Below are 18,203 nucleotides of genomic sequence, written 5' to 3'. Positions count from 1 at the left end.
TTAAACTTTTGATTTTATTTGATACTATGTATATGACAGAACTTATGAGCCGACTAGGTAGTATAAACTGAAATATCATACACTAAAGAAAAAGTGAATAAGTCCACTGGTGGCCGAGGCGGGAATCGAACCCGCGTCTTCAGCTTACGCGGCTATAGTCTGCATATTCTCAAATTATTTTTTCGCCAAACACCGTAATCTGTTAAACAAGAGCCTTTGTTTCTTTTGTGCGTGCGCGTACTTATTATTGGTGAGCGCGTGACCATTGTTTGGTGAGCGCGTGGCCATTGTTGGTGAGCGCGTGGCCATTCTTGGTGAGCATGTGGCCATTGTTGGTGAGCGCATGCCACTCGTTGATACACAATGGTCACACAATAGATAGAACATTTCAATCAATTATTTCCTATTTACACTCACGAAAAAGTGTATTCTCATTTTGTCCCCACCCCACGTGACCCGCCATAAATGAAGCGGGGACAAATAGAAATTATTTATATGAAACCATCTATTCCCATCTGTGCCCGGCGGGGACAAATGGGAACACACCTAAAAAGGATATCACCATAACTTTAAAGAGTCTCCAGCACATCATTTTTCTCTTCCACACTGTACCTCATAAAGGGGTTCCTGACCCTAAAAGGCGCGTGCTAGAAGGTCGGAGCGTTCATGATGAAGATCCTCTGCTCCTCCCGTTTGATCCACCGGAGGAGGCGGTCCACCGCTTTTATGGCGTGGTCTTTCTCCATTAGGGGATCGAAGGTCACGTATAGTTCGAAGCCGTTTGTTATCTGGAATGTGAGAAAATAGCATGAGAAAATGATACTTATACAGGGTGGCAAAAAAATAAGACGATATCATAAAATTGATGACCCATGGCACTTAAAAATGTGGGTAAGGTTAGCTCAGGTAAAGTTTATTGTCGTTCATTGTCTTTGTGACGGCCGGCATTTGTAAACTAAGATAAGGAATATAAAATGCATCCTAATTGGTTATCTTTATTGTAAGGCGAAGCTTAGCCTAAACAACAACAACTAATTAACTGTCCTTACTACCTATTGTTTGTCTTATTACCTGTTTTCACCCTTTTCATTATTAAGGTGGTTCGACTAGGTTACCCAAAGCTTAAACCCCGCTAGATGGCGTCACTTTCGCAAATTTTCAGGTTTTATTTTTTTGTGGAATAGTGTTGGTATCTGTATACTTACAAGTATGTTTAGCGCACTCTTTACATAAATATTGAACTATTATAATAAACATTGAATACTTCATTAGTGCAAAAAACACTTTTAAAGTCGACAGAGTGTTTCTGTCATGATATTTCCTACTATTACTCACACATGCAAACAGTGTTTCCGTGATGCTTGTAGTAGACAATTTCATGCAGTGTAAGTATGCTGCAATGGCGTTGCGGTATGTTCGTGGAAATACGTGCAAGAGGATTCGGGTTCGAGACTAGTACGTCAGGGGTACTTTTTTTTGTCCTTTTTGTGTTATCTTATGTTTCTTATACCTTTTATTCTTCGAATTCTTGTCCGATTCCGATATAACCGAAATATATTTCAGTGATATCGGAAACGGCTCTAACGATTTCGATGAAATTTGCTGTAAGGGGTTCGATCTAGCTAGGTCTTATCTCTGGGAAAACGAGCATTTTTGAGTTTTTACTTATGTTTTCTTTTTCTCCCAGATATTCAGTATTATTAATAAATTAGTTTATAACGTTTTATAAAAATATGTGACGTTTTGAACTAAATGGTACCACATTGTCGGTTGTCGATTAGGTTGATTTCATTTTGAAGCTTTATGGAAATATGACAACAATAAGTAGGTACCCGTTTGGTTGAAAACGCCACATATATTGAAAACCTGACTTTCACAAATCTCACCTTTTTGGGTTCTTCCAACTCAGAAAGGATGGAGAATACTGACGATTCTTAGTAGCACTAGCCCAAGGAAGTCCAGGTTTGTAAGTGTCAGGTATCAGTTTTTTTTTAAAGCGCTAAATATAGTTCTACAAGTAAGCAATCCCTTACTGCCCAGCCTCTATAGTATTTTTCAAACTAGAAGGGTACGATGATAGATTTCATCTCCATACAATTTATAACCTAATAATGCCAAATGTTGCAAAATTATATTGAATTGAGATCTATCATCGTACCCTTGCAGTTTGAAATAGTTATTTACGATACAAGTGCGGAAAAGAGAAAATTCGAAACTAGTGGTGACAGATTAAAATACGACCGCAGAGAGTGTTTTAAATCGACACGAGTTGCGAATTACCTATTCGCACGTGTATCGTACAACGTTTTACAGTACATGTGGCCCTTTAAACTTTCGACATATGCATGAAAAGTGCTCTTTACGCACTAGGGCGAGAAAGTTGCACCATATGTACTGTAAAATACTTTTTAGTACATATGGTGCTACATATACGTTACCGCCCTAGTGCGGTAATTGGTACAATACATGCATATGTCGAAAATGTAAAGGGCCATAATTATGTACTGTAAAACGTTGTACAATACACGTGCGAAAAGGTAATTCGCAACTCGTGTCGATTAGAACACTTCCTTCGGTCGTGTTTCAATTTATCGCCACTCGTTGCCAATTTCCTACTTTTCGCACTTGTATCGTAATGTACTAATAATAAAGTAGTAATTGTAAAATAAAATTAAAACTTTTTTTATATTTTTTTTTTGGATTCAAGTAGGTACAGTGAGTAACAACATTGCATGGCCTTCTAATTATAACTATTATAGAAAACGGGATATTTATCATGTTTATTTATATTATTTATTTCTCGATATTTTGGCCGGTCTTGCAACACCAGTCGTTGTGGAGATCCCTGAGGAGGCCTATGTCCAGCAGTGGATGTCTTGTTGGTGTAGATGGATTCACACAACAAATGAAATAACATTTTTTCATATTTGTTATCCGTAGTTGTCCCTGTACCTGAAAGAAAAATAATATCATGATAGCACAAAATCTCTTATGTTATAGGAAGAAAGATGATGCAACAATATGGATTCTAATAAAGTTATCATTTACTTACCTAGTAATAATTGTGTTTTTCATTCATAGACAAAATTCCATAATTTTCATCCCCAGGAAATGTTTTATTTTACTTTATTGCAGTGGGGATGTCCTGATTTTTTCTGGCTAATGAAGGAAAACATTTTATTTCCAAGAATGCCTCTTCATTTTGCACAATACCTAAAAAAAAACCTAGAGTTAGTGACACATTGACTATTTGGCAACCAAAACAGTAATAATTACATTATATAGGTATTGTTCACTGCTTATTATCCTACCATTACGGAAGAAGTGAGAATTATTTTCTAAAAAGATCGGCACGAGAAAATTACAATGTACAATGAAGGAGTGAAACTACCTTACGAAACTTCACCATCATGAATTCCGCTTCAATTGAGTCTAAATTTTCCTGGATTTTCGCGGACCAGAACACCGATGATTTTTGTAACTTGATTTAGACGTTGCTATCATTTTGAATTTATACAAACAAATTGATAACTCACAATAAACATGACCCTATGTGTCAGTGTCAACACTGTCAACAAAAAATGCACTAAACATGACGGCACTGCAAATCCTGCTAGGTCGGCCAGGCAACGTCGCCAACGTCATAGAGTGGCAACGCCGCACGCAACGTATTTGTACACGACATTTGTGACACACACATACGTAAAATTGATGAAAAAATTACGTTGATTTATGTATGATTTCTGTATGAAACAAAGTTTTTCTATTAATTTAGCGCAAACGAATATTCGAAAGTAGATAAATGAGCAAATATTTCTGTAGTAATAGTGTGTAGTGCCTTAATTAAAGCAGATTGAATTTTGTATGAAAATCGAACCACCTTAAGAAAAAAGTCTCAAAAAACCTGAAGTGGTTCACCGGAAATGTCCCCGATTGTACCTACCTGCCTGTAAATTACATGAAACATGCTGTTTTAGAATGAGAGCGTAACCACAGAATAAGTAATAGTATTATCATACAGAACGGCCGCGCCCCGCCCCGCCCCGACTCGAATGCCCTCGCCCCGTGACAGCAGATTGACTGCCGTTTGCCGGCCGCTCAGTACTGTTTTTAAGCAACTTACTCACACTATGACGCATGTCGCGTGTACAGACGTGCCGTTCACACATAGAAACGCAAGTGATTTTTGATGTATGGCGTGTCCGCCCTGTGGCGTAACTACGATTTTACGAGCGACTTTTGGCGGCAGATTCGTGTCTTAACATTTTCCTCTTCTCTTTCCCTTTCCCTTCGTCTTTGCCTTTATCCCATTATTTGGGGTCGGCTCTCCTCGTTCTCATGCGCCAGGATCTTCTGTCCTGGGTTGTCTATGGATTTAATTAGCCTCATGCATGAAGTTTATATTTGGATGAAATATGTTTTATTCGGATGTTTGTTACCGTTATATCATGTTACAAATGCAATTCCGTTTTCAATTACCATTTAATCACTTAAAATTACAAATAAAAAGTACAAAAATTTGCCCGCGAAAAGCTAGTGAGCGAAACGCTCGAAACGCCACGTGACGTCACGCGTTCGACAGATTAGTGTCATTAGTAGCAAACGTCAGTTGGGCCGCCCAACGTGTGACGTCATCACGCTCTGTCGAATTCGCGCCAAAAATTATGAGCGTTTCAACCGCTCAACAATTTTCAACATTTTAAATATTTTTTAATAAAATAATGTTAAGGTTTACAAAAGTATTTTTATCATTTCCGGTGTTCCAAAGATATAAATTATGAATCCAAAAATAAAATAAAATTCATGCATGGAGCTAATTGGGCTCGTTCTAAATTCTTTGACACGGTGGACCACCAAGTAGCAGGCCGGCGGCCTGGTCCTCTTTTGGTTTCCTGAAGGGCTAGCGCCTTTTTCACGACATGGTCGTCGCCACGCCTCATAACATGTCCATACCACCTCAGCCTCTGTTCAGAGTTTCTCAGTGATGGGCGTTATTTTGAAACTTCCTCTGATGTGCTCGTTACTTTACCAATTCTAGTTACATCCAGAATCCTCATTTCGTTGATATGGACTTTCTGTTCGTGCACCTATTTCAGTGCCCAGCACTCAGCACCATATGTGTCCTACATGGTACATGAAAGGAGCTCCCCGCAAGACGCACTCGAAGCCTTTACGATTGTAACACAGCGCCTGGCGTACCCCGGGCAACGTTCGGTATTCATTTATAAGAATAAGAATAAAAAACGTTTATTGTAAAAATCTACATACAGCACCATACAAATTTAAAAAGAAGATCTTATACACTAACACGTAAAATTACAAGTAGCTTATACTAACATGTAATAATTACAATATTGATGCTGCTATAGAGGCTACAAATGGACACCACTCAGCATATGCTCTAACATATAGGTATATGCTACAGCGCTGGTCTTCCGTGGAGCCCAGGGCAAGAAGATAGCTCAGAACAGTAAAGGCAGTAACTAATAATTAGGACAAATTAGAAACAATATACAAGGAAAAATTTGAAAGTGGATGTGGAAGTGAGTGGTTTGGGAATATGTAAAAATATATATAAAGAGGTGTAAGTCAAGCATGTATTTAGTTTAATATATAGTGGAGCATATATGCCTTAAGGCATTAGATCTGCCATTGTACCATCATGTATTGAGCAGAAAATATTAAAGAAACATATAACAAAAAAAAAAAATGTAGTTAAATATACTTTATATACTTCTAAGATAACTGTTAACTAACCGCGTGGAAGAGCGGTGCTCTCTTAGCACAAGTGTTTCTCACTTAAAAAGAGGCACCAGCGCAGATATTGTAATTTGTGTTTTTTAAGCTACCGAATAAAAAATAATTTTTTTTTTATTTTTTTTTGATATATATATATATAAAATCGAATAATTAAATTAATTATCGAGCGGCTAATCCTTTTGTGAAGCTTCTTGCATGGTTACTCTGAATTATTACCAACACAACAATGGAGGTACTTACAGGTACTCTGACTTAACCAGTCCTTTGCGATGCGTCCTCTTTGACCGTCTCAACCCAAGTGAACGAGTCTGTCCCCGTTACTCCGTGCCCCACCATTTGCTAAAACTACCGTGTTGCCAACAGTATAATGTTACTTTCCCAGCTACCCCTGTATTAATCGGGGTAACGTACTAATGTTGCTACAGTAGAATTATTATTTAACTGCTATCTTAAATATGAAATAAAACTATGAAAACGGATTATATCGCGTATATTGAATTTATAATACATCCCGACGTTTCGAACTCTTTACAGCGTTCGTGGTCAACGGTCATAGACTGTGAGACCTTAGTGTTGGATGATGCTGGACATTCTGATGTTTTGAAAAGATGTGTCCCGCCGAGTTTGTTGCCGGTCCCATATTGGGATACCCTCCTACAATTTAGGAGGGAATTAAATCTTCTCGGGTCCATGGTGTAGGGTTGGAGCCGGCATAGTTTTTATCGCGTATATATATATATATATATCTTTACTTGAAACATAATTATAGTGTATAACTAGCCTTATGAACCGATTTTGCATGTACAACCAGCCTTAAAGTTTGTAGTCTATGATTGTTCATTATTTTAGTATGTGGGTATTTTTGCACTTTGTCATTTTTCCTCAGTCACCCGTTGACCACGAACGCTGTAAAGAGTTCGAAACGTCGGGATGTATTATAAATTCAATATACGCGATATAATCCGTTTTCATAGTTTTATTTCATGAGTAACTATCGCGGTAACCGAAGACAATATTATGCTATCTTAAATGTTAACATAAATAAATCATGACACTTTCACGACGATGGTTCTACCGAGTTATACATGCGATTGCTGTTTTATAAATCGGCATTCTTCGGTCACACAGAACCCCCGTGAGGTCTTAACATTTTCTTCCGTAATAACAATACTGAAACCATAGAGTAACTTATACTAGAGCGGTACTGTCATAGTAAATTTTGTAACCCCAGTAAATTCACTGCCATCTGTCGACACACTTTAAAACTAAAATTGAAGATTTGTAAAAATACGATAAAATGTATATAAATATAGACAAATGATTTTTTTATTTGCATTAATTATTTTGATGATTTTGACCCATGTTCTTTCACTGATATGCGTTAAAATTGTTAAATAACAAACGAAACCGTCAACGCCATCTATACGACTGTAGGCCAAAACTAGTAGCGCCCTCTGAACGAGAATAAAATTTTCTTGATTTTCGAGGCACGTTTTTTCCTTAGACTGTATCCATCTATTACGGAGTTATATCTATCTTTGCTGAAACTTACCCAAGCCAGTATGGTATCTTGTGAATTGGATCTAAAGATCAGCTTGGCAGGTGTAGAGGTACAATGTATCTGGCTGCAGAATCTTCTGTAGTTTCTCACGTAGTCGATCTCGGACATTATAGTAAGTTTCCTCTCTTTAACTACGTCACCGCCTTCTTTATGCCGTAGTCGGTAATCCTGAAACCGATTTGAAATAAGAAAACCGGCCAAGTGCCAGTCGCACACGAAGGGTTCCGTACCGTTTATGCAAAAAAATCAGGTTTGTTGTATGGGAGCCCCACTAAAAAAATTATTTTATTCTGTTTTCAGTATTTGCAACAGAAATACATCATCTGTGATTTTTTTTTATGAAATAGGAGGCAAACGAGAAACGAGCAGACGGATCACCTGATGGTAAGCGATTACCGCCGCCCATGGACACCCGCAACACCAGAGGGGTTGTAAGTGCGTTGCCGGCCTTTAAGATGGGAATACGCTCTTTTCTTGAAGGTTTGAAGGTCATATCGGTCCGGAAATAGCGCAGGCGACAGTTCATTCCACAGTTTAGCTGTGCGAGGCAGGAAGTGAAAATTTCAACTGTCTAGCTATCACGGTTCATGAGATACAGCCTGGTGACAGACAGACGGACAGTGGAGTCTTAGTAATAGGGTCCCTTTTTACCTTTTGGGTACGGAACCCTAAAAAGTAGTAAGTAATCCACGCACGTATGATATCCCTAGTTATTAAAGTCACCTTCCGATACTAGTTTTGTATGGCTGGTAACGGAAATATTCCGATTTTTCTGGTGACGTTATGGCGAAGGAAAACATCGTGAGGAAACCGTAGTAATCCCAATCAGGCCTAGATTCGTCGAGATCGTGAGGAAACCGTAGTAATCCCAATCACGCCTAGATTCGTCGAGATCGTGAGGAAACCGTAGTAATCCCAATCAGGCCTAGATTCGTCGAGATCGTGAGGAAACCGTAGTAATCCCAATCAGGCCTAGATTCCCCCTCTGGGTAGGACGGTCAGTCGTATACACTAGTGCCTACGCCAATACTTGTGATTAGTTGCCAAACGGACCCCAGGCGCCCATGAGCCACAACGAGGACGATGATGATGATGAGTTATATAGTAGATAGGCAAAACGTAGTGTTATACAGGGTGGCTAAAAATAAGTGCATTCCCGTTGCCAGGGAGGTTTTGGGATTATGCTGAGCAACTTTTACTATGGGACCAACCCCGAAATCGCGAAAAATTTGGCTGTTTCATACATTTTAGCTGGTCCATCTTTTATGGGAGGGGAAATTTCGTGATTGGTCCCATAGTAAAAGTTGCTCAGTATAAATCGCAAAACCTCCCTAGCAACTGGAATGCACTCATGTTTTAGCCATCCTGTATAAATAGTTACCTGCAATCTGTCTATAGATATAGGGTCTGAAGTGAACAGCTGCGCCGTAGATTTACACTTGTACATAAAATGTCTAATCTCTGGTATACCTATGTGTTTCAGGGGTTCTGTAGTTGGTAAATCTGGATGCCTGAAATACAGATAAATGTGGTATTTCCTATAAAAAGGGACCTTATTGTCGATGGCGCTTACGCCATTATAAACGATGCTCCGATATAAATACAATGCCGCGCGATGCTGTGCGGCGTAAGCGCCATCGACAATAAGGTCCCTTTTCGTAGAAAATGCCCCAAATAGTCATTATGGTACACTCGCCATCAGATATATCGGAGCAGCCAAGGTGCTCACAAATATCTGAACACGCCTCTATTGTCAAGGCGTTAGAGTGCGGGTTCAGATATTTTTGAGCACCTCGGCCGCCCCGATATATCTGATGGCGACTGTACGGTAAAGAAATAAAATACAAACGTACCAAGATTATTCAACTTTTCTTGGTTTTAAATTTATCTTTATTTGGAGTGATGGAGTTTTCGACATGAAAATTAGTGTGAAGCGCCATCTATCTTAGATCATCGGCAAATGATTTAACCCTATCGAGTCCTAGATTCTCTGATATACTGTGTTTTGCCTGAGAGAGAGGGTAGAATGCGTCTCGCTCATAGACATAATATATACAAGTAGTTATAGACGCGCCACCGAGCGACCGGGGGTAAGAGAAAGAATATATAAAATTTGGGCAGCATAGGATTTTTTCTCTTTCACTCTTATAAATTTCGGTATTTCGCCATCGCCTCCTACCTATGATGCCACCCGGTCGGTGATAAGGACAAAGCATGGCACTATTTTCTCTTTCCTCTTATAGGAATCGCAATAAGACTATCTTTCTCTATCAAAGAGTGTCAGGCCCTTGGTCTCGCTGTACAGTTAGAAAGAGAAAACTGAATAGAGACCGTGCGTGTTGAATAGTCTGCTATCCCGTGACCTGAATCGAAAGCGAAAACAATTCACGTTTCTAAGCTATAATTCCCTAGGGAGTTATAGCTTATTTTTCACAATCCATAACTCCCGAGGGAACAATACAGGCCTCTGTCCTTCAGTACACCTGCATGAAATAAGATCTTTTTCGAGCAAGTGTGATGAATTTTTTTTGACTTAATAGTTATTAGAGTCAAAGATAGATATAACTCCGTAATAGATGGATACAGTCTAAGGAAAAAACGTGCCTCGAAAATCACGAAAATTGGATTCTCGATCAGATGGCGCCACTAGCTTTGGCCTACTCTCGTATAGACGTTGACGGTTTCGTTTGTTGTTTATAATTTTAACGCATATCCGTTAAAGAACATGGGTCAAAATCATATAAAAATAATTAATGCAAATAAAAAATCATTTATCCATATTTAAATACATTTTAACGTATATTTATAAATCTTCATTTTTAGTTTTAAAGTATGTCGATAGATGGCAGTGAATTTACAGTGGTTACAAAATTTACTATGACAGTACCGCTCTATCTTATTATATCCTCTTTGTTAGAGTGAAGGATAATACCTGTTTAGTGCGTCGTTGATGGCCGACAAACATTTATTTTGCCGCAGTTTATCTGCTATGGTGTGTTTAGCTTGTGAGAGAGGGTAGAACGCGTCTCTCTGTACTGTTAGAAGGAGAAGGCATGCTTGACAGTCTTCGGAGATGTATGAGACGTGGCCGTGGAGAAAACCACTGGAATTAAAAACAAATTTTTCAAGAGCAGCAGAAACAGCAGAGCGGGCTATATAAGTAAAGTTTATAGTTTATTATGGTTCATTATTCTTGTATGCGGGTAGTTTTGCACATTATAGCTTTTCCTCGGTCACCCGTTGACCACGAACGCTGTAAAGGGTTCGAAACGTCGGGATGTATTATAAATTCAATATACGCGATATAATCAGTTTTTATAGTTCTATTTCAGTCTTAAAGTACTCCAAACTCCCCACCAATTAAGACAACAAATGTACTTATAGATTATTCACCAGGTATATCATTATCAATTCACATTCAACCTAACATCAACCTTGTATACTAAACAGTAAAACCCATACTCGCGTAGCATCAAACTTGGGTAAATATATCTGCGTCCAACTCTCAGCAATCTTAAAAGATTCCGAACTCCTCACCAGATTAAACAACAAATGTATATCTGAAGGATATATGTATATTTCTTCATTCTCACTAAAGTGATCAACTGGTTGCCTACTATGAGCATAGATAGTAATTGTCTCTTATTTTACGAGTCTGTCTTTGAGCTTAAAACTGTATAAATATATAGTTACACCATTTAAAAAAAAATTCAATAAAAAAATCGACAACAAAATCGAACCTACTCACTAAATTTCACGAGAATCGGTTGAGAAATGCGACCTATAGTGGGGAACAAATAGTACGAAACCATTTTCACTCAAGCTAAATAGGTTACCTTATCTATATAAACTATTAATATATATAAATACTTACGTAGCATCAAACTTGGGTAAACATATCGGCGTCCAACTCTCAGCAGTCTTAAAACATTCCGAACTCCTCACCAGATTAAACAACAAATGTAAATCTGAAGGATGTAATGTATATTTCTTCATTCTCACTAAAGTGATCAACTGGTTGCCTACTATGAGCATAGATAGTAATTGTCTCTTATTTTACGAGTCTGTCTTTGAGCTTAAAACTAAATAAATATATGGTTCCACCATTTTGAATTTTTTTTAATATAAAAGAATCGACAACAAAATCGAACTTTCTCACTAAATTTCACGAGAATCGGTTGAGAAATGCGACCTATAGTGGGGAACAACCGGACATACGAAACCATTTTCACTCAAGCTAAATAGGTTACCTTATCTATATAAACTATTAATGTATATAAATACTTACGTAGCATCAAACTTGGGTAAACATATCGGCGTCCAACTCTCAGCAGTCTTAAAAGATTCCGAACTCCTCACCAGATTATACAACAAATGAATATCTGAAGGATGTAATGTATATTTCTTCATTCTCACTAAAGTGATCAACTGGTTGCCTACTATGAGCATAGATAGTAATTGTCTCTTATTTTACGAGTCTGTCTTTGAGCAGTGCAGCAGCAGCAAGTGAATAAATATATGGTTCCGCCATTTTGAAATTTTTGTAATAAAAGAATCGACAACAAAATCGAACCTACTCACTAAATTTCACGAGAATCGGTTGAGAAATGCGACCTATAGTGGGGAACAAATAGTACGAAACCATTTTCACTCAAGCTAAATAGGTTACCTTATCTATATAAACTATTAATATATATAAATACTTACGTAGCATCAAACTTGGGTAAACATATCGGCGTCCAACTCTCAGCAGTCTTAAAAGATTCCGAACTTCTCACCAGATTAAACAACAAATGTATATCCGAAGGATGTAGTGTATATTTCTTCATTCTCACTAAAGTGATCAACTGGTTGCCTGCTATGAGTATTGCGAATACTAAGTCCCTTATTTTGTGGCAGGCTGATATTATGGCGTGGGTTATGGATTCTCTGGATTTTTCTGGGAGAGGCAGGCAGCGGACGGCACCTAGAGACAAAATTAAATATTAGAAAAAAACCTATTCGTGGAGTAACTTTAAAATTTCAAAATGGTTTGAGCGCGCCGAGATTAAGCATCAAAGCACTTAGGAGGAAAGGGGACAGTCGCTTCTCCATATAAACGTAATCCCCATTTTCCTCTCTGGATATTGACATTATGGAAAATATTTTTACATAATTTGATGTATATTAACCATAGCTATGCCCCTGCGTTTCACTTTTTCCCATTTATTGATTATTATATAAGAATTAGGAGCGAAAAATAGATTTCATACAAATTCTTAAATGCTCCTAACTCTTATAATAATTAAAAATTCGAAAAAAATCAAACGTTTGGGCATAGCTGTGGTTAGTATGCATCTAACTGTGTCAAAATATTTCCAATGATGTTAATATCCATAGAGGAAAATGAAGATGATTTCGCGCGGGTCCTCCTCTTTCGTCTTAAGACTGACTTGCCTATGCCTGGGCGCTCAGAGTGAAGGCTCTTTGGGCTAAACTTATATGAAAATGCCTTATTGAACACAGATATATATTCCTAACGAGATGCCTAGCGGTAGTGTTTCGGTTTCAGCATAAAATCATGTTTCGGCCGAAGGTTCTGCTTCGGCCAAAAAACTGCTGAACTTTTTGACCGCGCCGAAACTTACAGCATTGTACTTTCAGATCGCGTTCGTCTTGAATTCTAATAAGTATTTCTTAATTTATAATAGGGTATTTGACTGTATTTGAAATAAATTATTTTACACCATGCATGAAATAAAGCAACAAATGATTAATAGGGAAACGTAGACAGCAATTATTTTTAGTCACAATTTCTATTTAAAAACCCGTATAAAACTATAAAGAGTTGGTTATTTGATCGTGACATCACATGTTAGTGTTTCATATATAGTTTGTAATGTTGTAACATGCCAATAGCCATTAAAACTAAAGTCCTGAACTCAAGTGTCTTGCCATGTATGACATATGGAAGCCAAACATGGAAATTCACAGCAAACGCTCAAAAGAAAATCATCACTTGCCAACGCGCGTTAGAAAGAAGCATGCTCAATATAAGAAAAATAGACAAAATAAGACACTCTAAAATAAGAGAAAAAACAAGAGCAACAGATGCCTTGTTATGCAAAGAAACTTAAGTGGAAGTGGGCAAGCCATACAGCAAGACTATCAGACAAGAGATGGACATCGAAAGTCACTAAATGGAGAGGCCCACTTGGCAAAAGAGACCAAGGCAGACCACTTACACGTTGGGAAGATGACATAAAAGGAACAGCCGGCACAGACTGGATGTCATTAGCACAGGACAGGGACAAATGGGCAGCACTGGAGGACGCCTTTACCCACTAGGGATTCATGTAATTAAAAACTAATTTTAACTAATTAATTAATTAATTAAACTAATTTTAAGTTTGTTTTATTTTTCAAATTTATATGTAACCGTTTTTACATCGAATAAAGGGCTTTTTTATTTTTATTTATTTTATTTATATAGTTTGTCAAAGGACTGTCTCATTTCAAACATAGACAATCATACAATTATTTTTAGTACTAGCACCCAAAAGAAAAGGATGAGTATAGTTTTTTTTTTGTTCTTATTTACTGACAATTTGGTTTGACCAATTATAAATTCCATCGTAGCAAATCGTTTTGACAGTTCGAAAACAGAAACTTATTTGACTAGTAGCCAAATACCCTATAGGCGTAGTCCGACAAGCATATGGCCGGCTTTTTATACCTCTAATACCTCTTGCACGAATTATAGGTGTTTCTTTGTTCATGGGTATTTCTAAAAAGAAACGCCACCGACATTTTTCTCAGCGATTTTAACACATCTTCGGTTTCGTTTTCGGTATGAAAAAACGGTTTCGGTCGAACACTAAAGCGCCATTGATATTGTTTGTCACTGTGACAAGGTAAAATCAAATTCCTTAATTGGGTATTTGACTACCAGTCAAATCATTGTCTTTTTTTGAACTGTCAAAACGATTTGCTACTATGGAATTTATATGAAACACTAGCATGTGACGTCACGATCAAATTACCTACTCTTTATAGTTGTATACGAGTTTTAAAATAGAAATTGTGTCTAAAAATAACTGCTGTCGACGTTTTTCTATTAATCTTCTGGTGCTTTATTTCATGCATGGTGTAAAATAATTTATTTTAAATACAGTCAAATACTTCTAATGGCATTGACAAGTAGGTACTATTGTACTTGTCAATGCCATTAGAAGTTAATTGCTCAAAACTAGCAAAATGAGCAATATGCACTTAGCCAGCTGACACGTATATTAAATATAGAAATAGTATTATCAGCTTATCATGCATTAGTAGCGTCTGTTTTGAGATATGGGGTAATCTTTTGGGTAAATGGTACCGACCGAGAACATGTTTTAAAATCTCAAAAAAGATGTATGTTGCTCCAAAAGTAAAAAATAATTCAATCTAAAAATTACCTAGTAAAAACGCTGGGTCTTTTTCCATGAATATAAGTAGGTGGTCAATAAGCCTTTCAGCACCTGACAGCAGTCTCCTCAGGTCATAGTTTCGACGTTGCTCGAAAATTTTGTTGAGTTGGGTTAGTGTCAGCACTGATACTATTTGGTTGTAGGCATACCTGAAAATAATAAATATTTTTTCTTGAAATGTGACATTTTCAACCAAAAGGATACTTATTGTCGGTTATCAATAAGGCGCTATTTCCATATAGCTTCAATTCGAAATCAACCTTATCGACAAGCGACAATGTGGTACCTTTTGGTTGAAAACGTCACAAATGTGGTAGATTATGAGCCTTATGAACCGATTTTGCATGTACAACCAGCCTTAGTTTATAGTCTATGATGGTTCATTATTTTTAGTATGTGGGTATTTTTGCACTTTGTATTTTTTCCTCAGTCACCCGTTGAACACGAACGCTGTAAAGGGTTCGAAACGGCGGGATGTATTATAAATTTAATATACGCGATATCATACGTTTTCATAGTTTTATTTCATGAGTAACTATTGCGGTAACCGAAGACAATATTATGTGGACAAACGAGTGCGAGTCGTACTCGCGCACGAAGGGTTCCGTACCATTACGCAAAAACGGCAAAATAATCACGTTTGTTGTATGGGAGCCCTACTTAAATATTTATTTTCTGTTTTTAGTATTTGTTGTTATAGCGGCAACAGAAATACGTCATCTGTGAAAATTTGAACTGTCTGGCTATCACGGTTCATGAGATATGGCCTGGTGACAGACAGACGGTCAGTGGAGTCGTAGTAATAGGGTCCCGTTTTCACCCTTTGGGTACGGAACCCTAAAAAAGTAAGAAAGTTAAAAAATCTCACGTCAACTGTAAAACCAACTGTGTTTCACTCTCATTGCTCTTAGAGACCGCGACCAGTATCAAAGGTCCTTTCACTAAGAACACCGCCTTGCAGTCCTTGGTGTTGATGGCCCTTAGGATATCTTGGTTGTGGTCTTCTACTACGCTGACTAGCGCTTGGATCACTCCGCAGAGACCAGCTAGTTTGTCTTCGTTTCCATACCTGAAAGTTGTTAGGTTGTGATTTGTCTATAAACAAAAATATGGAGGGAGAATTTAGATTTTATATGGCATAGTTAATTTTATTAAAAATAAAAATTCATTTATTTGTAAACATAGGTTAGACATAGCTCTTAAATAATTTATGAAACTCATGTAATCCGTCATGAACAGCTGGTTTTAGCGAGGCCCTACTATATTATGTTAAAACTCTTAACGGTTAAGAGTTTTGAATGATTCATGGTTAGTTTCACTAGACTTATATTGACCGGGATATAGACCGTGATTATTTGTGAGCTCCCGATATTTCGAAACAGAATGAGGGTAGACCGGGCGCGGTCTACACAACTTTGCCACCCACCCGCTATCTTCAGTCACCCGTGAAAAAGATACATTAACTATCGGGTCGAAATATTGGGAGCTCACAAACAATACAAAAGGTAATCACGGTCTATATCCCGGATTCCCGGTCAATATAAGTCTACTATATTACGTTAGTTAGTCAACAACAAGAACACATAATTTTAAACTAAAAGGACTTAAGCACGTAAAAACTTGCACATTTCGAATGTGACATTATGTTCGTCGTCACAGGCAGACACGTAACGTCACATTCGAAACGTCAGACTATAAATAGGAGGCCTACACCCGAAGAGAGAGAGTTTGCATCTATGAGGTCAAGCTACATAAAAGATGATAAAAGTGTGTAAGAACGAAACACACCTTGAGTATATCGGTTTACCGGCAGAACTCAATATAAATACATGCTTCTCCTTGTTCACGAGCTCCGGAGACTTCAAGTAATCATCCTGCTCACTTTCCACTTCCCCATTCTCTTCCACCAGGTTGGAGTTGCTGGCTGACGCTGACATGGATTCCTGGAAATATTATTTATATGTTTGTTGTATTTTAAATATTTATTTTATTCTGTCTTTAGTATTTGTTGTTATAGCGGCAAAAAAGGCTGTGAAAATTTAAACAGTCTAGCTATCACGGTACATGAGTTACAGCCTGGTGACAGACAGACAGTCAGTGGAGTCGCAGTAATAGGGTCCCGTTTTTACCCTTTGGGTACGGAACCCTAAAACTGTGTTGTCTACATCTCTAGGTTTGGCCAATAAGTTGATTAGCCAAAGTAAACATTTAAACCACGAATTACTAAGACAAAGATAAGATAAACCAAACACTTACATCTTTATTCTGTAAATCATCACTTGACTTTGCAGTCTTCATTTGCGCTTCTTTCGAACTCTCTCCAATCTCACTCTGAATTTCACTTATAGTGCTACTCTTCACAGTCAAAGAATCGTTCCTTTCTTGAAGACTCGAGCTCATCTCCGAAGCAAATTCTTCAAAGAATCAGTAGGATTCAGTATACTTTCCGGACAAGCCCCAGGCTCTAAATCACTTCCTATGTTCACTTGTACATCACTTGTAGCCGGCACACTGTCTTTAGATGTCGACGCCATAGTTATAGTTGTTAATTAGCAAGGAAAACAGTTTGTAATTAAATTTTATGCTGAATCCTTCATTTACAGTTTCGTTTGATGGGATAGGGGGACGATCAGAGAAATGTCAAACTGACGTTTGTGTTTCGTTACTGCTTAAATGCGTATATTTTTATCGAGGTTTTTGAAATCTTAGATTTGTATAGATTGCCAAAGGACTGTCTCATGTGCTGTCTCATTTCAAACATAGACAGAGAGAATCATTCTATATTTGTCTTACACTAGTACTAGCACCCACAAGAAAAGGATGAGTGTAGTTTTTTGTTCTTATTTACTGACAATTTGGTTTGACCAACTATAATGAAAAAATGATAGTAAAGCTCGCTCCAGGCGCGAAGCCGCGAACGCGAGTGTGGAGTCGATTTCGCTGATTAGCCAACTAGACTTCCACAGTCGCATTCGCGGCTTCGCGCCGCGATTCGCGCACGAGTGTGGAGTGCCCTTAAGAATAATAATATTTTTAAATATTTTAATAATCCAATTTTATTTTGAAACGGTTTAGGGAACGCTGTACGTGCACGGATACAAATACTCGAATGAAAGAGATGCAGGAATACACAATTTAAGTGGGGCTCCTATGGGTATGCAACATACGTGATTTTTTTGCCGTTTTTTTTTTCGTAATGGTGCGGAACCCTTCGTGTGCGAGTCCGACTCGCACTTGGCCGGTTTTTTTTAAATTAGAGCGCTTGTCTGACACCGTGGTCACCGTAAATCTTAAATTGGTGATTAATAAGTAGATTCTTAACCAAGGGATGATAGGCACTCATTTCTGTCGAGGTATTTTGGCGCTTTCACTGCGTTCGAGCGCCAATAGTCCGAGGCTATAACGATGCCTTTCACCCGAGTTAAACTCTCACT

The 18,203-nt window shown here is 37.8% G+C and overlaps 2 protein-coding genes across 2 annotated transcripts in view; both read right to left on the bottom strand.

The window, feature by feature from the left end:
- Positions 1–18,203, bottom strand: part of LOC134755272 (uncharacterized) — a 234,927-nt gene that overhangs the window by 58,067 nt on the left and 158,657 nt on the right. The window lies entirely within an intron of this gene.
- LOC134755189 (protein SAND) lies at positions 138–17,396 on the bottom strand. The gene is given in 10 exon segments (XM_063691705.1): positions 138–788; positions 7,313–7,489; positions 8,703–8,832; positions 10,254–10,424; positions 12,029–12,287; positions 14,758–14,918; positions 15,638–15,838; positions 16,558–16,712; positions 17,026–17,192; positions 17,195–17,396. Coding segments are annotated over 10 exon segments (1,671 nt in total). The 5' UTR covers positions 17,304–17,396; the 3' UTR covers positions 138–647.

Source organism: Cydia strobilella, chromosome 2, assembly GCF_947568885.1.
Source record: "Cydia strobilella chromosome 2, ilCydStro3.1, whole genome shotgun sequence".
NCBI lineage: Eukaryota > Metazoa > Arthropoda > Insecta > Lepidoptera > Tortricidae > Cydia > Cydia strobilella.
This window is presented reverse-complemented; position numbering and strand designations above follow the sequence as displayed.